Genomic DNA, 27,287 nt, shown 5'->3' with positions numbered 1-27,287 from the left:
ATGAAATATAATATGGGATTTGGGGGTAATGGAATTTGCATCCAGCTCTCCTGAGATTTACCACAAATATCTTTCCCCTCAGGCAAGAGTCTTGATAGTTAAACCATAGAAGTACAAAGACTTCAATGTCTTATCCAATACTGGAAAATGGTCACATTCATGGGGGTGGGTCCTTGAATCACTCCTCTCCTTCAGCTGGCCAGTATAGACAGTATTTTCCAGTATATTCAGCCAGCATTTCTCTTTATTGAAAACCCCATTGATCTACTACACCTCACTACCAGACCTTCCTTGCTAATCTCCAGATATACAGGAGATAATGAGAACAAACTGAGCCATCAGCCAATACATTCTCTGAATGAAGAATTCTGATTTCATGATCTGCCACAAAGTGCCTAGGAATGTTTTTTTAAAATTTTAATTTGAAGAGAAAATGGTGGGTTCCAGTTACATTTCACTGTTATGTTTCATTTGTTTTAATTAATGATTTGAGAATTAGATATATCCTCCACATGTGATATTGACAGCTCAGAATAATATTTTTGCTTCAGAAGAAGGAACCAACTTGGGTAACTTCCCTAACCAATGAGATGCTGTAGGAAATAGGAGCCACCTGACCTTACTTCTCTGAAAATTATGCCTGCAGGGTTTAAGTGGCCTCTGGCTCTAGGGTTTGGCTTGGCTTGGGGTTGTTTCTGAAAAATCCCAGTTGAGAGCTGGGGATTTGCTTTAGTTCCTAGAATTGATGATGTCTGGGGCAATGGATTGGGTCCTGAGCTATGCATTTGGGGAAGTAGAGTGACCTGTCCATGCCAGGGGCTTCGTACTTGACATGTATTTTGTATTTATTTGTATGTGTGCAACCCCCCACTCCTGTCCAAGCCTGGGATGTTTCCATAGGGTCACCCCTAAGTCTGAGCATTTGTAGGTGGAGGAGGAGATTCCTGATTGAATGAGAAAGCCTACATAAGTAAGAAGTCAGTTTTTGGAGTTCAGAGAGTCCTACTAGGAAGAAAGGAGTCGACTTGCTCCTCATGTTGTTCATGTTCTATACATGTACATGAACATGTAGAGTAGATAGATTTCCAGGCCTGAAATCAGAAAGGTTTATCTTCCTGAGTTCAAATCTGCCCTGGACACTGAGCCTGAGCAAGTCAGTTACTCAGTTTGCCTCAGTTTCCTCATCTGTAAAATGAGCCAGAGAAAGAAATAGCAAATTACTCTAGTACCTTTGACAAGAAAACCTCAAATGGGGTCACACAGTTAGACATAAATGAAATGATTGAACAACAAGAGAGAGAAAAGGAATTCCAGAGAGAGACAAGTCAGAACTTTTGAATGGAATATGGGACATCTCTCCAGAGCTCCAGACATGTGGGGAAGCTGATTCCTAACATGTCTCTTGATTTCCAGCACCTGAAACACTGCTAAGAGGAGATATTCTATTTACTCCCATCATTCTTTCTCCTTGGTTGAACCAAGATCTTATCTTCCTGCTGATGACTTCATTTATTCTTGTATACACATGTCTACTCTAATCCGTATAAAATCTCCAATTCCTGTTTACTGCTGACTTTGATAAAGAGATTGACTAGCTATTAGTGATAGTCTTTTGTGTGACCAGTTTGGTGGGAGGGAGAAAAATTGATGAGAAAATACATGGTGTTATCTACCCCTTTATAGAAACTGTGGAAAGTATTTTATAGTTATTCCTTCCATATTGTGGAGATTTGGGGCAAGACAGCACTGAAATATAGAAAAATCTACGTAAAATGTTTTGGTTCTTCCGTTGTACCAGAAAAGAAGTCTGACTCTTTCTCTTTCTTTTTCTTTTATGGGTCATAGTACCATTTTGTAAAATCTGGGTTGATATTATACAATACTATACATATATTATGCATTTCTGAGTTTTTAAGCTTTTCTTATGTTGTCTATGGTTTCCACAAAACTCTCCTAAAACACCCATTTAATTTTTTGTGCCAACCCATGATATATTGAAACCATGATGGGGAAAGTTGCAATGTGGAAGGGGTAACTGTATTCTGAATCCAAGTGAGAAGACCATCTCTCCTGCCTACAAATATTTGAGATGTGGTGGCTAGATGGAATTCTAACTCAATATCCCTCTCCAAGATAGGAAACTGAAGGAGCAATCACAGCAGCCAAAGTTAGGCTGGAATTTGCTCATTCTGCCTCTTCTAGGCTCTTAAGAGTCCAGACACAGTCCTCTTACTACTCTCCACGAAGGGAGAAATCACAATTTCCCTTTGGAAATATGGAATAGGACTTTCCAATCCCATTTCAGTCATCTATCCATTCAACACTCAGCTCAGGTATCTTCTATTAAATGCAACCATATTGATATAACTTGTGGGTTCAAGAGTAAGTCCAGATTATGATTAAATACATATTGTACATATATACACACATGTTACTTTACATGTTACTTTACCCTAATAGAATACAAGTTCACTGAGGACTCAGACTCTTGTTTTTGTATTTCTAGCTCCTGGCATAATACATGGCACATAATAAAAGGATTAAAAAATGAATGTTTAATTGAATCAAATGGAATCTCCAAAATTATAATTAAAGCTCACAGTTAAATTAAGGGGCAATATAGGAAACATAAGAAAAAATATTAACTACATAGGGATAGATTCTGACCTGTGATTTCACTGGAATAGGGAACTCCCAGATGTAGAAACTCCTTCTAACAAAGCAAGTTAGTATCTTCTTTTCAACTTATAGTTTTAGAGAGTCGTTAAATACTCAAATAAATTGTCCATCACATTACCAAGTTCATTTAGCCTGAATCAAACTAAAATGTAATTGGGAAATATCTAACAAAATAAAAATAGAACAAAATATAGATGATGTTAATATATGGTTTTTCTAAGTCAATATACAGCCCACAAGGCTCAGAAGAATTCATTTCTATTTGATTTTGTCACCACTGGCATAGATGCCTGAGAGATTAAGTGATGATCTCAGGATCTCAAAGCTAATATGTGTCCAAAGTGAGTCTTGAATCTCCATTTTCATGGTTCCAGCACTAGCTCTCTTTACACTTCTCCATTTCTCTATTAGTGCAATAGTAATAATATAACAATGTGATCTGACAATTATTTGTAAAGCATTGTAAAATGAATCAAGTTTTGTACTAGGAAACGGTGGGAGATAAAAAACAATTAGATAAAATACTATTCCTTCCCCTCAAGGAGCATATAGTCTCCTAAGGATAAGGTTGCCAAGCAAAGATTGCTAAATATATAATGTTACCTAAGCACATGACAAAATTACAAAATTAAGTCCTATGTAATATCTTCAGTAGAAGGTTAACTATCCCAAGAGAATTATCATTCTGTCAGTCCAGCACTACAATCTAGACATTAAGTTAAGGTCTGGATATGCAAAGAAAAGCAAAAATCAAGTATTCCCTGACCTCAAGGAGCTTATACTCTAATAGGGGTCAACATACTGATAACTAAGTGACCCATATAAAAAGCTTAGGAAGGTTTTGGTGAGCCAAGGAGTGATACAGCCAGACCTACATTTTTAGGAAGGGGGGCAGCTAGGTGACTCAGTGGATAGAGCATTGGCTATAGAGTTAGGAAAAACAGGGTTCAAATCTGGCCTCAGACACGTAATCATTTGATCTCTATTTGTCTTAATCCACTGGAGAAAGAAATGGCAATCCATTTCAGTATCTTTGCCAAGAAAACCCCAATGGGTTTTGTTGACTGAAGAACAATAAAATATTTTAGGATATTCACTTCCCGCATTTTCTTTAGCTATCCCCAGTGCCTGGAAAGCTCTCCCTCTTCCACTTCAGCAAGAACTTTCCCAACTTCCTTTAAATCCCTACTAAAATCCCACTTTCTATAGGAAACTTTCCCAACTCCTCTTAATTCTAGGACTTTCCCTCTTAATTCTAGGACTTTTCCACTTTTGATCACTTAATCTTTATCCCGTATATAATTTGCTTTATATATACTTGTTTGCATATTATCTCCCTCATTAGATTGTAAGCTTCTTGAGGGCAGGGATTGTCTTTTGTTTCTTTTTATATCTCCAGTTTTTAGCACAATGCCTGGGATACAGTAAGAACTAAATGAATGTTTATTAACTGACTGATTGAACTTTGGCAACTGAGTAAAGGATGAAATGGAACAGGAAGGGACTTGAGACAGAGAGACCAGTCAGATAGCTATTGTAGAAATCTAGTTGAGAGATGATGAGGACCTGTTGTGTTATATACAGAAGCATCGAATTCAGTTCTGGGAACCATGTTTTAGAAAGGATGTTTATATTGTGGAAAGTGCCCAGAGGAGGACAATCAGAGAAGACAAAGGACCTGAAGTCCATACCCCATGAAGATCAGTCAAAGGAAATGGAGATGCTTATTTGAGAGGAGAGAAAGATAGATGTCTTTAAGTCTTCAAGTCAAGAAAGGAAACACAGGAAAAAGAGTAAAATTTGTTCTATTTGGCCCCAGAGAATAGAATGAAGGGTATAAAATTACAAATAAGGAAATAATGATCTGACTTTTAAAGATCTGAATATAGAATATATAATACATTGGAGCATGCAAAGAGTACTTCAGATGGTAACTTTCTTTGAGGACAATGAAAGAACCTTGTTCCTTGGAGCCATGATAATGTGCAAGAAATATGACTTAGAGAGAACGGTGGAGTCTGCCTAGAGATTCTGTCACTGATTCACTTAGACTGCTGCACTGGTCAGCAGGTCACTTAATGAAATTACTCTGATTGGCTGAGGAGGAATTCAGAAGGTCATATGGGCTTGTGCCATATTTCTCTCTCTTGCCTCAGTTCTTTCAATGACCTTTTTCTCTCCTTTATTGTCTGGGGCAAAGTCATGCTATAAGGACATAGACTTCTTTGCCTACTTTTGAAAAAAAAAAAAGCTGTGGAAATCCACATTTTAAAGTCTAGGTCAGGTTTGTAATCAGCCGGTTGTCAAAGCTCTGAGGTGCCTTTTGGACAAAGGCCATCAGAGGGTGAGCTGAGGACTTATCTGGAAGTTATCCTGTAGCAAGATACAAACTTGGAGGACTAATGTTATATAGGAAATGAGCTAAGTTAAGACCTATTTCCTCAAGATTAAGATGGCATGATGATAATTATTTCAATATGTATACATATATTCTATTTAACATATATATTTTAATATGTTTAACATATATTGAATTACTTGCCAACTAGGGGAGCCGGTGGAAGGAAAGGGGAGAATATTTGGAACACAAGGTTTTGTAAGGGTCAGTGATGAAAAATTATCCATGCATATGTTTTGAAAATAAAAATATTTAATAAATACATAAGAAAATTTTTAAAAAGACTAAGATGGCATGGAAGAAAATATTTCTCCATTTGTTCTCACTGAAATGAATTTGTAAAATTCATTTGTAAAACCTAATTGGAGTCAAATGAAATTAAAGTTAGTTATTGGTACTTAACAATGGGGAAAACATAGGAGGCAGGAGCTTGAGCTTTGATATTGGGAAGACAATCCCTAAACCCTTCGGGAAACCCTAAGAACCCAAAGGTTGTAAGAGGGGACAGATGGTTCTGGGATAGCAAGCCAGAGAATACTCACTACAAATAGAAGCTATTTCATTTTTTCATATTAGTCTCCTAGGTACCTACTATACTATCTGGCACATAGTAGGCACTTCATAAGTTCTAAATGAATCTGAGCTGTGTTTAATGTGAACTATGTGATAGACAATCTTTCTTTTGAACTTTTGCATTATTATGTGATTTGCCCCACTCTGTATATTTGGGATTATTTACAGGATATAGGTTATAGTACTTGATTTTCCTTAATTTTTTCTGGTCAAGTCTTTCTTTCTTTCTTTCTTTCTTTTTTTTTTTTTTTTTTTTTTTTTTTTTGCCTACTTTGTAATAGTTGATCCCTCTTGGGTAATTCCCTGGGGCTGTTACTAATTAATGTATTTGTGCTGATTCATGATGCTTATTGTATAAAAGGCTCACGCTTACAATCACCCTCAGGTTGTCCCAACCTGCTTCTGCAGTATTGCTAGTTGATTAATGCTCCAATTACAATGTGTCAGTGCATATCCCAGGGATCAGGGGTTCTGGGACTCAGTGGTAACTGGACAAAAATGGTATATTGGTTTTGTATGTGTCCTTTGCCCAATAAACAATTAATTTTACTTGTAAGTGAGAGTAAGCAGCACCTTCCTTGGATCAACTCAATACCACATAGAAAGCTTATCAGTTTTATTGATTCAGTAGTATAGTCAGGTTAGTAGATAAATAGATAATCAACAGATTGGCAGATAGATGGATAGATGGACAGATAGAACAACAGAGAGATGGATAGAGCATTTAGTAAGCATTTACTATATTCCAGACCTTGGACTCAGTGCTAGGACTAGAAATAGAGAATGAAATATAATCTTGGCCCTCAAGAAGCTTAGCTTGTAATGGGAGAAGACAAAACATTAAGTGGTACTAGACAGGAAGGGGGAAGGTACCCACTTAGGGGTATGGTGAGGAAACTGAGGAGAAGTAACAAGATAAGGCAAAAAGCTCATCTATCAGAGCTGCAGCAACTAGGGGCAGAATCGAAGTTTCCAAGGGCATTAATGTTTGTATTTTATCAATATAAATTTATAACCGTGTGATACCTTACAAGGGGCTTTCACTAATTCATTCTAAAATGAAAGTATGAAATGAAGTGTGTGTAAGACACCAAGTATTGTGTTTCAAGGTATAGAGCCTTGTGGTTTCCTGGGTATCACATAACCCCACTCTGCATCAATTTTCATATCTGCAAAATAAGGATAATGATAGCATCAATCTCCCAGGGAGCACCAAATGATATTGAATCTGTGCAGTATTTTGTAAATCTTAAGTCCTTTATAAATTCTAACTATAATTATTGTAGTTGGAATAAGTTGGTGAAATAGATCATTAGTAAAGCAGAAGATCAGAATCAACATTTATCCTGGAAAATTTAGGAATGCTGTGAGGGTGAAATGAGAGGATAAATGTCAGGAATTCAAATCCATGCAAATATCAATGAAATGAAAAAAATGTTAGTTCTTGCAATTGGTGTTAATTATGTAAGAATAATTTAGTCTTACATCATCAAGTGAAATCTAGCTCTTAGCTCTATGCCCAAACACAAGCAAAACAAATGATAATTGTGTGTGAATACATATAGATGGGGGCAGCTAGGTAACACAATGGATACACCATCCTATACAATTGAAAAAAAAAACTGGACAAAAAACTCAGCTAAGGGGTGCAGTGGATGTAGAGTATTGGGCCTGAAGTCAGGAAGACTCCTCTTTCTGAGTTCAAATCCAGCCTCAAACACTTATTAGCTGTGGGACTCTGAGCAAATCACTTAACCCCATTTGCCTCAGTTCCTCATCTGTTTAATGAGCTGAGAAGAAAATAGCAAACCACTCCAGTATCTCTGCCAAGAAAACCTCAAGTGGGGTCAAGAAGAGTCAGAGACGAATGAAAAACAACTCAAGAATAATAACAAACAAATGAATGAATGAGTGAATGACTAGGTAAATAAAAATTTACTAAGTGAATGAATATATAAATAAATGATAATTTACTAAGTGCCTTCATGTTACATGCTTATAATTAACTTATAAAAGAACAAATGAAATAGTCCATGACTTCAAGGAGTTTACATTCAAATGGGAGCTATTTCAAGGACAGTCAACATGGAGGAAATGATAGTTGACTTATTCTGTGCTGTTCAAACAGAACTAATAAATAAATGTTTATGGGAGGAAAATAATGAAATCACAGATTTCTAATTGGATAGAACTCTAAAGGTAATCTAGTCTTACTCCTTCTTTTCCTAAATAAGGAAACTAAGACCCAGGAAAACTGGTTTAATGTAAAAAAAAAATGGAATAATCCCAGTACAGAAAGAGCTTGTACCTTCTCTTTTCTAAATAGAAGTTAGTAATAATTTGAATTTGAATTTGCCACAACTGAACTTGAAGTGTACAATAATGCTATTTTAAGTATTTACAACATTAAAGGGAGTCATAGATAGATGGGTATACATTTAATGGGAAGTCTATCGATGAGAGAAGGAGCAAGGCAATATTTTGTCTTAAGGAAGGAATTGACTTAGGAGTGACACTATTTTATTTTCCTTACTTATGGCTCTGAATAGAGAGTTCCCTTAGAAGCAGATGGAAGAAACTAATATGCCGTTGATAGGATTGTCGACTGGTTCAACATTAATTACAAGAAGCATTCTGAAATTACACTTAAAAGGTGACTAACGTGTTTATACTCTTTGATCCAGAGATCCCACTTCTAGTCACATATCCAAAGTCTGTTGAAGCTAGGAGGAAATGTTTCATATAGTAAAGAACAGAAATAAGCACTTTACAAAGCACCCCCAACTATTCATAATAAAATCTTTCATGGTAGCAAAAAAAAAAAAAAAAAAAAAAAGAAACCAAAATGAATTGAAAAAAAAATGGAAAAAGATACATTGTGATACAAATATGCAATGAAAGATTACCATTCCTTAAGAACCTGTGAGAAATAATTCATTTGGACTCCTACTCTATTCCAATCAATAAATCAGTTTGCTAGGATTCCATAGGAGGATCCATCTTTATTAGGCCCATGGAAGAGTTCAAAAGGGATTTTGAAAAATCAAGTAAGAGAAAGAGAGGAAAAAATTGGGGAAGATAAGTGGGAGTAATGCAAAAGGAAATACAAAAAGCTAATGAGAAGAATGCTTTAAAAAAGCAAAATTGGCCAAATGGGAAAAGAGGTATAAAAGCTCACTGAGAAAAATAATGTCTTAAAAATTAGAATGGAGGAAATAGAAAGTATATCTTAGTCTCTAGAATTGCAAGCAGCAGGTTGCAAGTTCACTTACTTAATCATAGGAAGCTAACTGGAGGATCTCCACCCTTGTTTTTCTTTATTATGGTGACCAAGCCCAGTGTGGAGGAGGTGACTCAATTACATGGAAAGTTCTCCAACTTATTTTTGTACCTCTGGACTGCTCTCTCTTGTCCAGCATGAACCGGTGACTATCTAATGACCACTTAGGCAAAGTGCCCCTTGTTTTACCCAAGATATCCCTGCTGGTATGCCATTTCTAATTGATGCATCATTTTTGGCCCTCAAAACAAGGTCTATCAACCAATGAAATTCTGTATTTTGTGTAGCCCTGTTGGAGTGTTGAGGTATCACCTGGAGCAAGATTGTGAGGAAAATCTGAAGTCCCCTTCATGAGAGGGGACCCAAGGACAATTTAAAAATGGCCACTGGCCATTGGCTTGAATCTCTCAGTACAATAAAGATGAAAAATTCAGAGAAGTGGGAACACACATATAAGTAGATGAGGAGAGCAAATAGTATAATAGTACAAATGGAAAAAAATGAAAACATAATACTGAACTCTGTGAGATTATAATGAGCAAGCTTAATCCCAAAGAAGAGATCAGAAAATGTTCCTGCTTCCCTTCTTTATAGCATGGGGGACTTTGGGCATAGAATATTGCACATTAAACTCAGTTGATGTGCTGGTTAGTCTTGCTGAACTGCTTTCCCCCTTCCCCTCTTTCTTTTTTTAGGTCTTAATTACCAAGGAATAACTATTCTTTACCTGGGGTCCCTAAACTTGTTTTTGAAAAACAGTTTAATAGCTGTATTTCAATATAATTGGCTTCTTTCATGATCCTATATATATATTTTTTATACATTTAAAAGCATTATTCCAGTAAATAGTCTATAGGTTCCCCTAGCTTGCCAAAGGGGTCCATGATATAAAAACCCAAGAACCCCTGGGGTAGAAGGGGACAGATATATTTAGAAATGAAGGTGAGATAAAAATAAAATACAGCTAAATAAAATTATAATAAAAGAAAAAAGATAGAAGAGATCCCAATGGCACTTAAAAAGACAGAAGTGCTTTTGCACCTCATTTACTTCTTTTATTTTCTTTTTTAACAACAAATATCTATGTATTATTTCTTCTTCCCTTTTACCTACTGAACAATGAATCTTTTTTTCTTTGAGGAGAAACTATATTGTGTAAGGACAGCACAGTGCTTGTTTGGCTTATAAAGTTAAAATTTGGAGTCTTCTGCTGAATCAACTATCTAATAAAACTAAAAATATATATAAAAAGTCATTTTTAAGAAGACTTGAAAATGTTCTAGAAGGTAGTGTCAGAGGAACATTTGAGTATTCAAAATCAATAACACTTAGCACCAGTCCTGGAAACATTTTAGGGCTCATGAGGGAATTCGTGCCTTTAAAAAACTCATATCTCATACCTGATATTGTGCAGAACCTTTTTTTTTCTTTTTTCTTTTTCTTTTTCTTTTTTTTTTTTTTTTTTAAAGAACTGGTATAACCTCATTTGTCTAGATTGAATGAATTTGGCCACAACCCAGATGTATGAAAATCCAAATATCTGGAGATATGTTTCAAGGCCTTTCCCCAGTGTTTGAAGAAGAGGGAGAGAAAGCTCTTGTGGAAGGAGTCATTTCATTCTATAAACACATTATGAAACCTCTCTAGCAGATGGAGAACAGAAGGGTGATAAAGTCTACTCTGAAGCATAGTTGCCGAGCTTATGTAGTCAAATCTTCCTAATAAAAATCTATTTCAAGAGAGAGGGATCAAAGTTGTTTTTATACCAGTAGTACAAATCAAAACAAACAAACAAATATCCATAGCTACATGATTATCTCAATAGATGTGGGGAAAGTCTTTGAAAAAGTACAAGATTTATTGATATTAAAAACTCTAAAAGTATTGACAAAGAAGTATTTTTGTAATCTCAAAAAAATCTAAAACCAAAAGCAATCATCATATGCAATTGGGATATACACTAGAATTTTTCTCAATAAATACAAAATGAAGTAAGGATTCCCTCTTTTCACTATTATTTCAGTCAGTCAGCCAGTAAGCATTTATTAAGCACTTACTATATGAGAGGCTCTATGCTATAGGATAGAAAGAAAGGCAAAATATTATCTCTGCTCTCAAAGAGTTCAAAATCTAATGAGGGAGAAAACAAGCAAACAACTATGTACAAACAAACTATATATAGAATAAATAGAAAACGATCAACAAAAGGAAGGCACTAGAATTAAGAGTGATTAGGAAAGGTTTCCTGGAGATAACTAGGTTGGTGCAATAGATAGAACACTGAGCCTGGAATCAGGAAAATCTGAGTTCAAATATGACATCAGACATTAGTTTGACAAATCCCTTTCATTATCTGTAAAATGGGGATAATAATAGCATCTATTTTACAGGGTTGCTGTGAGGATTAAATAATATAATAATTGTAAAGTGCATAATATAGTACTCACACATATTAAACATTTTAAAATGTTTAGTTATTATTTAGTTATTATTAGAAAGTGGAATTTTAGCTGGGTTTTGAAGGAACCAGGGAGGCCAGGAAGTGGAAATGAGTTTGAAAAGCATTCCATGGGAGACAGCCAGTGAAAATGCCCAGTGTCTTGTATGAGGAACAACAAGGAGGCCATTGGAGACTATTGTCACTCAATGAAAGAGTATATGGGAGGAAATAAGGTTCACAAGAAGACTAGAAAGTTTTGGATCTGGGGTAGGTCATGAAGACTCTTGAACACCAAACAGAGGGAAGTCCCATTCCAAATAACTATAAAATGTGTAAAATATCGGGGGTTCAACTATGAAAGATTGGATAGATTTACTTGGATAGATTTTTCCATCACAACATGTTCCTTAAAAAAAATAAGGAGCAACTTAAATAACTAGAGGAATATTCAGTGTTCATGGTTGGGCCATTCCAATATAATAAAAATGATAGTACTAGCAAGCTATAATTTAATGCTATACTAATCAAATTATCAAAAGGATATTTTCTGGAACTCAATAAAGCAATAAAATTCATTTGGAAAAATAAAATGTCTAAAGTGTCCGGGGGAATAATGAAAAGAGGTCAAGAGGAAGTGGAAATAATAACAGTTTCAGACCTCAAACTATATCATAAAACAGCAATCATCATAACCATCTGGTATTGGTTAAAAAATAGTGATAGATCAGTGGAATAGGCTAAACAAGGGAGAATCAGAAACAATGGTGCTCAATAGCCCAGTATGCAATAAAATGGAAAACATAAATTACTTACAAAAGAACTCATATTTAAATAGAGAGAGGCCAGCTGAACAAGGCTTAACTGTATGACTATATTAAAACTAAAGACAGATATATAGTAATGTCCAAAGAAGAGAAGAATAATTAGGAAATTCACAAATCTTGTTTCTGTTTATATTTCTAACCTCAAGGCTAATTATAGGCTTAAAAGCAATGCTTTCTGTTTTGATTAAAGCTATGAATTCATGAACAGATTTGATGAATTTATAGCTCTGATGTAAAAGCTAACTCTTATAACTGAGGTATCACTGTAAAGTAACGTGAGCACCTCCCCAAGCCATGTACTATAATTTATAGTCATGCCAGATACTTGTGAAATGCAAACATATTTCCACTTACTCAAAGCAGAAGCTTTTGAACAAATTAATAGCCTTGGGAATAATAATATATAGAGAAGCACAATTTATAAATGTGCTGGTTGTTTTCTCATGTTGTGGACATTAGCTAAGGTTCAGTCTTTTGCTATAAAATATATAGTTTTTTTTTCCATCTAACGTTGTGAACCATAAATCTAACCATAGTAAATATCTTCCTTCCAGCTGTGGTGTGACAACCAGACCATTGCATTGTCACCTTCACTTTAAAATGGAAAAATACTAACAAGTCCCACCTTTTTATCTGATAGATGAAGAGATCATTATATTTGATTAGCTCTCTAGGTACAAGAGAAATGATCAGAATAAAAACATTTAAGGATGTCATTAGATGCCCTTGTGGAAAAATAGGAATGTAACAGGACAGAGATTTACAAAGGAGTTTATAATGGTTCACTAGGGGCAACTAGATGGCTTATTTGAAATACTTGGGCTTGGAATCAGGAAGACACATCTTCCTGAGTTCAAATCTGACCTCAGACACTTACTGTCTGATCCTAGGCAGGTCCCCTAACACAGTTTGCCTCAGTTTCCTCATCTGTGAAATGAGAAAAAATTAGCAAACCATTACAGTGTCTTTGCCAAGAAAATCCCATTTGAGCTAATGAAGAGTGAGGAATAATTGAAAATGACTACAATAACAAGCTGTTGTGAGATAAAAGATGGAAAAGCATTTTCCATTATGAACCCTAAGGTGCCATGCAAATACTACACTATTACTGTTATTTAATTTTCTCACTATACTATCTTATTATTTACATTTGTCATATTTCATAGCAAAATACATGATGCATATCATTTTCCTTCTACACCCAGTAACTCATTTGGCTGGTGGGGAACATTTTCTCCTCCCCTAACAAAAAAACTCACCTAACCTGTGCTTAATTGTACCCTCAGTTCCCATCACCTATCCAACACTGGGTATCATTGAAGGGCCTGCAAGGTAACTTTTGAATGGAAAGACCATTGAATGTGGACCAAGAAGCCATGTTTGTACCCTGGATCTACCCACTTAGTAGCTCTATAACCTTAGAAAGATTCACTTCATCTCTGTGAATTTTAATTTCCTTGTCCACAAAAATTAGGGGTCAAAGTAGAATGGGGGTGCTAAACTCAAAATAGAAATGGACCTACTAAATTTTATATAAGGGCCCTTTAAGTGACTTTTGATTTAAAAAACTATATATATTAACATTATTTCTGTTCTATTGTGTATTTATATATTTATGTTATATTTGCTTTGTTTATATATTTATATAAACTTATAAATATATATGTATATATAAAAATTTATATTTGTATTTAAATATTTTCCAATTATAGCTTAATCTGGTTTGGGCCCAATGTAGTACCTGACATCTCTATGTGGATTCTTCAGTGGTTAAAAAAAAATGGGGGTGGTCATATTGCCTCTACTCCTAAGTACTCTATAGTAAAAGATAACAGTAAGAAATTATATCCAAATAAAAATAACCCAGTGCCAAAATACTAGGTAAGAGAGACTCTATAAATGCTAAGTAGATTGATGTGGGGTCAAATATAATTTGTGAAATAATGAAGGTAATGAGAGAAATCCAAGAGAAGCTTTCAGAAAACAAGCCCAAGATGGATCTTAGGAATTTAGCTGAACGAGCCAGAGATAAGTGGATTTATGTAGGAGGTAGCAAGAATCATCACATTAATTCAAATCTATGGTCTATTCCATATATGGGAGAAGCTGGTAGTTCTTCTCCTTGGCATTTTCTTCAAAAGATATGGTGTCCAAGATTAGGAAAATGAATCCATGAGTCGCTCAGAGCAACATCTGATGCTTAAGAGCCATGTTGAAGAGGCTAGCCTATGCTCTATCAGTCATATCCATAAATTTCGTTTCTACTCTAATGAACCAAGTAGGTAATCTGATCTTGCAGAGGGAAACACTTGGGACTGTCAACAAATGGAAAGAGTGGTTTTTCCATTATTTTACAGCATGATGTATCAGAAGAGGCAGCCAGGTAGAGTGGCTAAAGAGCTGGCCTTGGACTTAGGAACATCTGGGTTGAAGTCCTGTCTCTGACAACTGGCTGTATAACCCTGGGCAAACTCAATGGACCTCTCAGTGCTGCAGGAAGTCTTTAAGATTACAAAATGCAAAGATGGTGGCAATTTGCATTGGAAGGAGCTCCCCATACTGATGAAATTATAGGTCGGATTAAAAAGGAAATTTATCTGACTTAAACACTTAGATTTTTCCAAAATAGAAAGGGACATAGACTCTTTGAACATAGTGTGTGTTCAATAAATGCATGTTGAATGAATGCATCTACAAAAATTGCAGGATCACTGAACACTTAAACGTTACCTATTGGGGAAATGGCAACACAGTTTGTTTAAGGGAAAATCATGGCTTATTCAAGTGCAAGAGTTCTTTGAGTCAGTAAATAAGCAAATGGACAAGCAAAAGGATTTACTTTGATTTTTGAAACATTAAAGAAATTCCACACTGATGGCTGTTTTTTTAAACAAATTACTATGGATTTGGAGAATCTTTTATCACAGACAGGAAATTAGCTTGACTTGGAACATTCTGAATTATAAACACTCTGGCCTGGGACAGTTTATTTTCAGGCAACTTGGGTGAATCCTGAACTTGGAAAACCTGAGTTCAAATCTTGACTCAAACACAATCTGTGATCCTGAGCAAATCCCTTACCCTCACTTAGTTTAAGGTTCCTCAACTGTAAAATGGTGATAATAAAAGCACCTTAATGACATAGAGGGTTATTGTCAGCACCAAATAAAATAGCTTTGCAAAACCCTTTGTAAACCTTAAAGCATTATATAAATAAATAGTAGTTGAGGGTAGCTGGGTGGTATAGTGGTTAGAACACTGGACCTGAGTTTAAAAGTAGTCTTGGAGACTTCCTAGCTATGTGATCCTGAGCAAACCACTTAACATAGTTTGCCTCAGTTTCCTCATTTATAAAATGATCTGGAGAAGGAAATGGCAAGCTGTGTAGTATCTTTGCCAAGAAAACCCCAAAGGGGGTCACAAAGAGAGAGACATAACTGAAAAATGAAAAATGATAATTGTTATTACTATTACCACCACCATTCGCCACCATCACAACTATTCCTATTCCTTTCCTTTTATTTACTGCTACTATTAATAAATCTCTTGACTACAGACTAAATCAAAGGTATCAAAATGGCCCACAAGACTCTCAACTGAACTGGAACCAGATTAAGATGTAACTGAAAAATATTTAATTAAAAATAAAAAAAGTCAATATACAGCTGGTAGGGCAGGAATCTTTACAATGATTTAGTGGACCCCCCCATTTCTATTTGGGGATCTAGGTGGTACATTGGGCCTGGAGACAGGAAAACCTGAGTTCAAATTCAGCCTTAGCTATGTGACTCTGGGCAGATCACTTAACACAATTTGCCTCAGTTTCCTTATCTGTAAAATGAGCTGGAGAAGGAAATGGCAAACTCCTCCAGTATTTTTGCAAAGGAAGCCTCAGATAGAGTCTCAGATATGACTTAACAACTTCTATTTGAGTTTGGAACCACTGAAGTAGACTATCTCTAAGGTCTTTTCCAAATATAACATCAATACTATCTAGTAGCTTATGTTTTTTTTTTTAATTATAGCTTTTTATTGACAAAACATATGCATGGGTAATTTTTCAACATTGACTCTGTAATATTCCAACTTTTCCCCTCCTTCCCTCCAACCCCTCCCCTATATGGCAGGCAGTCCCATACATGTTAAACATGTTAAAGTATATGTCAAATACAATATATGTATACATATTTATACAGTTATCTCGTGGGCCAAGAAAAATTGGATTTAGAAAGAAGATAAAAATAACCTGGGAAGAAAAACAAAAATACAGTAGCTTATGTTTCTTTAGGTATTAAGTGCTCATACTTAATTAAAAAAAAGTCAAAGCTCCATTCATTCATAATTCCAAATAAAAACCACTCTAAGATAGATCTCTTAGGGGATACAGTGTTTACAATTCAGAATGCTCCATGTCTTTAAGTTTCCTTGACTCCTAAGCTCAGTTTCTGGACAGGAGAGGAATAGCATAGTTATCTGAAACCTATTTAAAATCTGCCTCCCACCATCTTGCTCAAGATTGCATAGGTTGCTTAATCTTAAGTGGATCACTAGAAACTATCTGGCTATTTCCATGGTCTTGGACTACTCCTTTTGTCTTGTCTCATCTTCTCTGATCAACCTGATCAGTCGTGAGAAGCTCAGAGCTGGTCCCACTGAGTGAGCAGCTGCAGCTACCACAAAAATGGCTTGCTATCTAGAGTTCCATGAAACACTTAGGGCTACCTAATAGTTTGAATGCTATCTGCTCATTGTACCCTTAATGACTACTATTTGAGGAATTCTCTTCCAGTCTCTCTGCCAGGATTTATTAACTCTTTTAATGCCATAGATGGATCCCTTTCAAGAATGCTTATTTAAAATCGTAATTTAAGAAAAAGCTAAATTTCAGTTGAATGTTCATGAAAATAAGGATGAATTTTCCCCTCATTCAAGATCATGGATTCCCTTGAAATTTATTCAGTTTGGTGGACCCAAAGCTAGAAATTTTCTCACCTTCCTCTTGTAAGTTGGTTCTATTCAATTCAATTCAATACACATTAAACAATCATCTTTATGTAAGATATTGTTTTAAGCAAAGGACATGCAAAAACAAAAACAACAGTTCTGGACCTCAAAGGCCTTACATTCATTCTACTATCCTATAATGATACAATATGTATCCAGAGAAGTTTTTACAAAATACATGAAACACATTTTGAGTTCAAATTAAGTGTACAATCAAATGAAACCCCCAGATTTTCTTTTCAAACTGCTATTTATTTTCTTATCTGGCACTTCTGTGATTGGTTTGTTAAACTAAATACGAGTGTACTTTTTCACAACCAAATTTCATCTCTCTGGTTCCAGCCCAGCATTTCAGACCGCTGAGATCATATTGAATCTTGATTCTGTTATCTATCACTTTAGCTCTGCTTTCCAGCCTTGGGTCATCTGCAAATGTAATAAGCATGCTTTTTGCATCTTCAAGTCATTGATAAAAATGTGGAACAGGATAGGACCAAAGAGAGCATGATGGTGCTGTGAAAGACCTCACTGATACCCCATCTACAAATCAACACTGCTTGAAAATTAATGTTTGAGTAGCTAAAAATGCATTTAACGGCACTATTTTCCTTTCTGTGTTTTACTGTCTTGCATACAAAAAGGTCATGGGAATTTTTATCAAGTCTTTTGCAGAAACTTAGATCCACTACCATGTCAATGACATTTTCCTTGTCACCCATCAAAAAAGTTAAGCATGATTTTATTCTTAGTGAATCCATGTTTGTACTAATGATAATCACAATCTTTTCTCTATAATGACGAGGATGCTGATGCTGGTGATGGTAGTGATGATAGGAGATGTTTGTGTAGGTACTTCAATGTTTGAAAAGCACTTTGCATATATTACCTCATTTGAGGCTCACAACAACCCTGTGATGTAAATAGTAAAGGTTGTATTACATTATCTTTCCTGAGCACTCAGCCTATAAATTCTCATTCTTCTTGTTCTAAAATGGAACTGATGGAATAGATTGTTGGGTTTGGAGAAAGGGGAGTTAGGTTGTCTGGGTCATGTATGACTTTAGGGAAATTTCTCAATCTTTCTAGACTTCAGTTGTTGTCCTTGCTGTCTTCCCAAGCTCTAAATCTCTCATTCTGTAGCTTCAAGAATGCTGTTTGAGTCATCACCAGCCCTTTTTGGTCATTTAAACATTTACAACTCATTTCAGTTCATCCTGGGCTTTAGATTTCATAAACACAATTTTAATAGGTTTGCATGACTTTTCTGTATGTGTTTTTGTAGCTGTCCTTTTCAAATTTGAATTCATTCAAGAGCCCATATTTTAACTGAATTGAATCAGAACCAAATTAGGAAGGGAGGATGATTTGATTCATTTAGCTCAGACTTGATACTCCCAACCATACCACATACCATTCTGTTAGTGAAGTTGCTGAAGTTCTTCACCAAAACCTCTTTGATCATTTGTGGATCATACACCACGATGTACATTTGACGGCCAAGATAGTACCTGGAGGGAAAGAATTAAAATGATATTAACAAAGCCAGTAGAGCAAAAAGTCTCAGTCTGGGAGACATGACTGCCTTTATAGGTAGAGGAGAAAAGGGAAAAGGGATGGTATCTAATGGTCACCAAGAACATATTTCACTCCTTTTGAGTCACCACATACTCACACACTTTCTCGAGTAGCAGATAAAGTAAAATGTACCTGTTCTTTTCTCTGCATGGATCATAGGGTCTTAAATTCAGAGCTGGCAAGGACTTTATTTTCTAGACCAACTCTATTTCACAGATGAGGAGACTGAGTCACAGAGAAAATAATTACAATGAAGTGAGACTAGCAATGAATTTGGAATCAGGGAACCTGGTTGAACCATGGCTAAGTGACCTTTGGTGAGCCTCCCATACTCTTCAGACCTCAGTTTCTTATCTCTACATTGAACAGACTAGACATCCTCTAAAGTTCGCCTCCAGATCTACAAGACTAATTTGACCTTTTAGGCGTCTCATCTTTCTTTCTTTGCCTGACAGACTGTCTAAAGAGAGCATGTTGGATAGTAGACTTTAGATCTGAATCTAAACTCAGCTAATAAGTAGCAAAGACAAGTCCATGACAGCCCATGTGAGGGGAAAAGTCCAAGATGGTTTTCCTATGTGATCCAGAGAGAACAGCAAGCTGGGAAGTCTCCTGAGATGTGAGCAAATCTTTAAAATTTTATTTTTAAATACAGATCTGCTTCAAATAATACTTCTTACTTCCTCTAGGGTCTTCCTTTATCCCCTTCCTTTCTATATTGGGTCCATTGGGATAGGCTGTTCCCAAACTGGGTTTCTCAGGAAGAAATTCTACTTGGGTTTTCCAGGCTTGCTCCATCAAAGTGCTATGGTGGAAAAATTACTGGGCTGGGGTCTGGGTTCCAAAGCTTGGTCCTTCCACTAACTATCCAGTCACATCATTTCTCTGTATGTCAGTTTCCCCATTTATATAAAAAGAGTACTGGACAAGACAATGTCTATGGTTCCTTCTGGAGCGGTGAGTCTCATTTGACTTTCTGGGTCTCTCACCTGTTTGCATGGTAGACTCCTTACATATAGGACAGTAGGTGACAGACCCTTTTTTATTCCACAGATGCTTCTGGGAATTTGCTTATAATTCTGTTGATCAGTACCTTGGCTAGATGCTCCAGTGATTATAGCTTGGTATTAATAAAGCCATCTCTTCATTTTAGTGTAACCCAATTTACATCTTACAGAGAAACTTTTTTTCTTCCTGAATGAAATACATAGCCTCTAAATTCCTGTTAATTCTAAATAAATTCATAAATTCTAAATTCCTATATAATGATATAAATCATTATATCAATAGGCCGTACTAGTCACAAGAAAGACTAGGCAAGAGAGTGCAGAGTTTAATGTAGAGAGAATATAGGATTTGTAATCAGGAAACATAAATTCAAGTCAATTAATAAACATTTATTAAGCACTTTCTAAGTGCCAGACCTTGTTTTAAACGGTAGACATACAAAAAGAGGCCTGCCCTCAAGGAGTTTGGAATCTAAGGGAGTCTAATCTAAGTCCTCGGTCAGAACACAGACTAACCATGTTATCTTCCTGTCCCCCACTCACCCTAATAAACACCACCAGCTCCCTATCACCTCCAGGATCAAATACAAACCCCTCTGGAGTTGAGGGCCTCTAGAACATGCCCTTCTCTACCTTTGCAGTTTTCTTACACCTTACATCCCAGCACATGCTCTTCCCTTCAGTGACCCTGGGCTCCTTGCTCTCCCTCAAATAAGACACACCTTCACCTGACTGGTCATTTTCTCTGGAATTCTTTCACTTCTCATCTCTGCTTCCAAGTCTCCTGTCCCAGCTTCCTCACCTTCTAAAGGAAGCCTCTTAATTCTGGTGCCTTCCCTCTGTTGATAAATTCCAATTTATCTTGCATATAATTTGTCCCCAGTTTATGTGCTGTGTTGCTCATTCGGTGGTAAGTTCCTTGAGAACAGGGAATTTCTTTTTGCTTTCTTTCATTTAGCACAGTGTCTGCACATAGTAAGTGTTTAATATTTATTGACTGATTGCATGACCTTGGTCAAGTTCCTTCCCTTTTCTTGATTTGAGCTCCCTTACCTATAAAATAATGCATTTAGAAAAGGAACATAGATTCAAGTCAGAAAGCACCTTAGTAATTATGTAATCTAAGCCTTTCATGAGAAAAAATGCATAAATGCACCCTGGAAAGTTTACATTTGTGCAAAGTCCCAGAATTCATAATCAACAGAACAGAGATCTTCTAACTCCAGACCCAGTATTCATTCCTCTGTATCAGGCTGCCTTTCTCAGTGATATTTACCCTCTATTTCTAAAAATCCTATGATTTTATGCATTTATTATCTAAGGAATCTATAAGTATGATTATATGTAACTTTTCCTTATCTAGAAAAAAATTGTAAGGTATGTTCCACTGAGATTAGGGTCAGGAATATTGTCTTTGATATAGCAGAATGAATCTTGGATTTAGGGTCAGAGGATCTGGGTTCAAAGCCACTAGTGCAGCTTAATAATGAGACTGTCTACAAAGTAGGAGCACCTTGATTAGATCGAAGATTAGATTAGGTAACAAGAAAAAAACTCAAGAGTTTTAGGGAAAAACCAATGAAGACAATCCCCAAGCACCATTAACTATATCTAGCCATTTAATTTATTTAGTTAATAAAACTGATTCTCTTTCTACCCTTCCCCTGCTCACCTCAGGGAAACAGGTAGAGATACGCTATAAACCAATCCGTGTGTGTATGAATATATATATGTATGTATATATGTATGTATGTGTGTGTCTCATAACAATAAAAAGAGTAATTAAGAGATTTATTGGAGCGTATAAAAACCTGAATGACACTGAAGATTCCAATTCAAGTTATTGTTCTTGGCTCAAATTGAATTCAACAGTGAGTAGATAAATAAAATTAAAGAAAAAACAAATTCAGAACAGATGTTAGGGAAGTAATTTTTTTTCACAGCAAGAATCATAAACATGAAGAACAGCTTATAAGGCAAAGTTGCTGATGCAAAAATGTCAGGTTACTAAATTATTAGTTAGATGGCAGCTAGTGGGGGAAGTGGAGGATCCAGCAGCATTCAAATCATAATTTGGCTGTCCCTAACTGTTAGAGTCCACGTACTATTTGGACTTTTTGAGCATAGAGATTTGTGTGTTGACAAATATGTGCACATACATGCAGCAGTACACGTACACTGTCACAGTCACATCCTGATTGTCTCATTTAAAATCAGTCTTCCATTCTTAGCATCAAGGTGCGGTTTCAGCTTCTAAGCTAAAGAAAGGCTGAGATATAGGAGAGCTAAATTCCAATGATCTCTGTCACTCTATGATGAATAACTCCTGAGAAAGCAACTTTCCTTTGTTAAATCAGAGTCTGGTGAAGAAATGGGAAGGAGCATCATAAAGATTTTGTCAAAAAAATTTTTTTTCTTAATAATTTATTTATTTATAATGAGAAGAAGATACTTTTATTGTTGTTGGTGATGATGTTTTTGGCAATCTGGGACTTCCTAACTCTTCCAGGTTGGAATTACAGCAGCCACTCATAGGCTGATTCCCCAACTAATCAGCATGAGACCTTTGACTTATTCTCTTTCTGACCCATGTTCCCATTTTCCCTTTGGTTGCTCCCACACCTTTTGGGGGGCCAAACCATTAAATAGGATGATTCTAAGGTTCTAACTCTAGAGATCTGGATTAATCTCCAACTCCACTAAACCACACTCTTAAACACTACTTTATTCCAAAGTGGGTTTGCCAATCCATGGGATGAAATCACTTGTCTAGACCAATTGCTGGAAATAACATTGTCATCCCCTCAAATCAACCTATACCTAGTGGTGAGCAGAGTGTGAGAGTAGTGAAAGGCCAGGTGAGACCTGTGGGATCAGCGTGGTGGGACAGTTGTGGGGATCTGGGACTCTTAGGTATTTCTCAACTCTCTCTTGGTCCATTAGTTTATCAATCTGCTGATAAAGGGGGCCAGCAACACCAGTGGTGGGTGTGTTTTAGGCTTATCTGTGAGGTCGGTACGTGTCTTATTGTGTTATTTTAGAACACAGACACACGTCTCACCAAAAATGGAGAGCCGAGCAATGATAAAGCTGTGTTCCAGGGCTGCATATCTGATTGATTATGTCAGCTGAGTTCACTCCCCTGCCCTTGAGAGAATCCTACCCCACCAAAGTGACTGTGATGTCACAGGAGCAAGGATGAGAAACCATAGGAGAGAGGGAGAAGGATGCTGGGAAGGAACATTAACAAGAAAAGAGGAAACAGGTCATGCTATCTGTGAAACACTGATGATTATTGGTCAGGAAGTTTAAAAACAGGCCAGGAAATAGCACTGGGGCGTGGGAAATGAAGGCCAAAGTCAGATTCAGGAAGAGTCCAAGTCATGTTCAGAGAGTACTCATATGCATTTGGGTCAGATCATAGAAAATGATATAGGACATTGTCTCAATGGAGCTGAACTGATTCTGCTTCCATTGGAAGCAGCAGCAATGCTCTTTGGCCCGTAGACAGCCAGGATTAAAGAGCCCTTCTGTCAAACCCACTTTTTGTGGGACTTGCCATGAATGCTTTAAAATGTCTATTTGTGACTTGATTATTGAAATGGGAAAAGTCCTAGGCAGTGCCAAGGGAGTCTAGAATGAAAAACACAGTCATGTTGCCTTAAGTTAGACTTTGTAGAAGACGAAAATTGTATTTGTAAATCCACACTAAACTTAACAAAATATTTCATATTGGGAACTTAGTAAAGGGCTGGTTGTTATTGGAGATGATGGTAAGGGTGATTTGATGTTGCTTGTAATCAGCCCCTATTGACAGCATGGCAGCCAAGGATTTAAATTTTAATTTCAAGTACCAAAGTAAAACTTTACCAAAGGTCACCCCTTTAGCAATGTCTTTACCATTGCCCTTGGGAAACAGGAAATTATTCTTTTCATGGGCTTCCAAGCATAGCACGAGCTGCTAGGATAGCAATGGATATCAAATTCCAATGAATTCAACAACATAAACCCAAGGAGTTTGGAGAGAATTCCTTCTTTACCTCCACCTTACAAGTTTTCTTCCAAGAACAGCTCAGCTACCATTTTCTACATGAAGTCTTTTCTTTTTTTACTTTTTCTTTATTTTTATATAATTTTTAATCAAAAAATTATTTATTTATTGTTTTTGTTATTGAATATAAAATTATCATTATTATTATTAAATTATTTTTAAGAGTGCCAGGTTTTTTTTATTTTCAAAACATATGCGTGGATAATTTTTCAACATTAACCCTTGCAAAACCTTGTGTTCCAATTTCCCCCCTCTTCTCTTCATTTCCTCCCCTAGATGGCAAGTAATCCAATATATATGTTAAACATGGTAAAAATATATGTTAAAGAAGCAGCTAGGTGGTGAAGTGGATAGAGCACCAGCCCTGAAGTCAGGAAGACCTGAGTTCAAATCTGATCTCAGACACTTAACACTTCCTAGCTGTGTGACCCTGAGCAAGCCGCTTAACCCCAATTGCCTCGCCCCCCCCCCAAAATTATATATATATATGTATATATATACATATATATATGTTAAATTCAATATATGCATACATATTTATATAATTATCTTACTACAAAAGAAAAATCAAATGAAAAAGGAAAAAATGAGAAAGAAAATAAAATGCAAGCAAACAACAACAAAAAAGAATAAAATGCTATATTGTGACATGAAGTCTTTTCTCATTCAGTCATTTGTGAGAACTTTTCCCTCTTGAAATTACTTTGAATTCCTGTAACCAGGGAACTGGTCAAGGAGGGAGGGAGGGCCATGCCCTTAGGACCTTCACCACAAGTTCTGCCTGCCAATCTACATGGAGGCTTGGTGAGCCTGCTTTTAGAAATGTACTATGGAATGCACCCTACATGCTTCAAAGCTTGTAATGGTAGCCTACTATCATATATCTTGTCAGCTTATTGTTTGGTGACAAAAAGCTTTTTAATTGGTTATTGAGCTGGAAACAAGTGGACTCACAAAAAGCATTAATATTAACAAGTGAGGCAAGAGTTACTATGATCAGCTAGGGGGTGAATCTCCCTCTCCCCCTCCTCATTTGGATGCCGTGCCTCTATGAATGTGGGACACATCTTCCTTCTACTTCTCTTGTATTCCTTATTTCTAGATCTTAGATACAAAAGAATGAATAGACCAGACTACAATCTTGTGATTTCCAAAAAGTCTGTCTGAGCTCTGGCAACTACAGTTGGGAACAGATTCTTCTAACTTCTAACAGTCTGGAGAGTAGCAACCCCTAAGAAGCAGGCTTGACCCAGCCCAGCAGTTAATTGACTCAGCCACCAAAAAACTAACTGTGTTATGCAAGCATGGGAATGACTTGTCTATCAGCTTTGCCCTAACTCAAAGTGAACTTAGCAGGGGACTTTGTGAAGAGAAAAAGGGACTTCCAGAGAGAAAGAAACCCTGATCTTGATTTGGGGAGAGGGATGCTTTATGGCAATCACTTGAAATTAGAGACCATGGTCCCTAAGAATGGAGGGGCATAGCAATCAGAATATGAACTCCGTTTGGGATGTTTTGTGCCTCAATGGATAGAGCACTGAGCATGGAGTCAGGAAGACCTGAATTCAAATACAGATTTAGACACTTACTAGCTGTGTAATCCTCTGTTTCCCTCGATTTCCTCATCTGTAAAATGGAGATTAAACATTAAAAACCTCCCAGGCTTGTTATAAAGATCAGATGAGATAGTGGCTATAAAGAGCATTAGCACAAATGTTTGTGGCAGCCCACAAAAAAAGTTTTCAAGGAACTAGAAACTGAATGGATGCCCATCAGTGGGGAAATGGCTGAAAAAGTTATGCCATATGAATGTTATGGAATATTATTATTCTATAAGAAATGATGAGCAGGCTGATTTCAGAAAAGCCTGGAAAGACTTTCATGAATTGCTCCTAAGTAAAGTGAACCAAGAGAACATTGTACATAGCAACAATAAAATTATATGATGATCAAATCTGATAGAAGTGGTTCTTTTCAACAGCAAAGTGATTCAAGCCAGTTCCAATAATCCTGTGATGGAGAAAGCCATCTGTACCCAGAGAGAGGTCCGTGAGTGTGGATCACAACATAGTGTTTTTACTTTTGTAATTGTTGTTTGTTTGGATTTTGTTTTCCTTCTCATTTTTTCTTTTTTGATCTGATTTTTCTTGTGCAGTATGACAATTGTGGAACTATGTATAGAAGAATTGCACATGTTTAACATATATTGGATTGCTTGCCATCTAAGGGAGGGTGGGGAAAAGGGAGGGAGAAAAGAATTGAAACACAAGGCTCTGCAAGGGTGAATGTTGAAAACTATGCATGAGAAACTAGGCATTGATCCATACTTAACGCCGTACACCAAGATAAGGTCAAAATGGGTTCATGACCTAGGCATAAAGAATGAAATTATTAATAAATTAGAGGAACATAGGATAGTTTACCTCTCAGACCTGTGGAAGGGGAAGGTCTTTATGACCAAAGCAGAACTAGAGATCATTACTGATCACAAAATAGAAAATTTCGATTATACCAAACTGAAAAGTTTTTGTACAAACAAAACTAATGCAGACAAGATTAGAAGGGAAGCAATAAACTGGGAAAATATTTTTACAGTCAAAGGTTCTGATAAAGGCCTCATTTCCAAAATATATAGAGAATTAACTCTAATTTATAAAAATCAAGCCATTCTCCAATTGAAAATGGTCAAAGGATATGAACAGACAATTCTCAGATGAAGAAATTGAAACTATTTCTAGTCATATGAAAAGATGCTCCAAGTCATTATTAATCAGAGAAATGCAAATTAAGACAACTCTAAGATACCACTACACACCTGTCAGATTGGCTAAGATGACAGGAAAAATAATGATGATTGTTGGAGGGGATGCGGAAAACTGGGACATTGATGCATTGTTGGTGGAGTTGTGAACGGGTCCAACCATTTTGGAGAGTAGTTTGGAACTATGCTCAAAAGTTATCAAACTGTGCATACCCTTTGATCCAGCAGTGTTACTACTGGGATTATATCCCAAAGAGATTATAAAGAAGGAAAGGGACCTGTATGTGCACGAATGTTTGTGGCAGCCCTTTTGTAGTGGCTAGAAACTGAAACTGAATGGATGTCCATCAGTTGGAGAATGGCTGAATAAATTGTGGTATATGAAAATTATGGAATATTACTGTTCTGTAAGAAATGACCAACAGGATGATTTTAGAAAGGCCTGAGAGACTTACACGAACTGATGCTGAGTGAAATGAGCAGGACCAGGAGATCATTATATACTTCAACAACAATACTAGATGATGACCAGTTCTGATGGATCAGGCCATCCTCAGCAACGAGATCAACCAAATCATTTCTAATGGAGCAGTAATGAACTGAGCTAGCTACGCCAGAAAAATAACTCTGGGAGATGACTAAAACCATTACATTAAATTCCCAATCCCTATATTTATGCACACATGCATTTTTGA

At 36.3% G+C, this 27,287-nt stretch overlaps 1 protein-coding gene across 3 annotated transcripts in view; it reads right to left on the bottom strand.

The window, feature by feature from the left end:
* The window catches only part of TBXAS1 (thromboxane A synthase 1), a 217,721-nt gene that overhangs the window by 129,740 nt on the left and 60,694 nt on the right, over positions 1-27,287 (bottom strand). For all 3 annotated transcript variants that reach the window (XM_012551074.3, XM_012551075.3, XM_012551076.3), the window contains one exon: positions 18,610-18,706. In XM_012551074.3, coding sequence (XP_012406528.1) covers positions 18,610-18,706 — 97 coding nt within the window. The remainder of the gene's footprint in view (positions 1-18,609; positions 18,707-27,287) is intronic.

The sequence above is a fragment of the Sarcophilus harrisii genome, chromosome 5 (assembly GCF_902635505.1).
Source record: "Sarcophilus harrisii chromosome 5, mSarHar1.11, whole genome shotgun sequence".
Taxonomy (NCBI): Eukaryota; Metazoa; Chordata; class Mammalia; order Dasyuromorphia; family Dasyuridae; genus Sarcophilus; species Sarcophilus harrisii.
The sequence above is the reverse complement of the archived record's forward strand: the minus strand, read 5'-3'. Positions and strand labels throughout refer to the sequence as shown.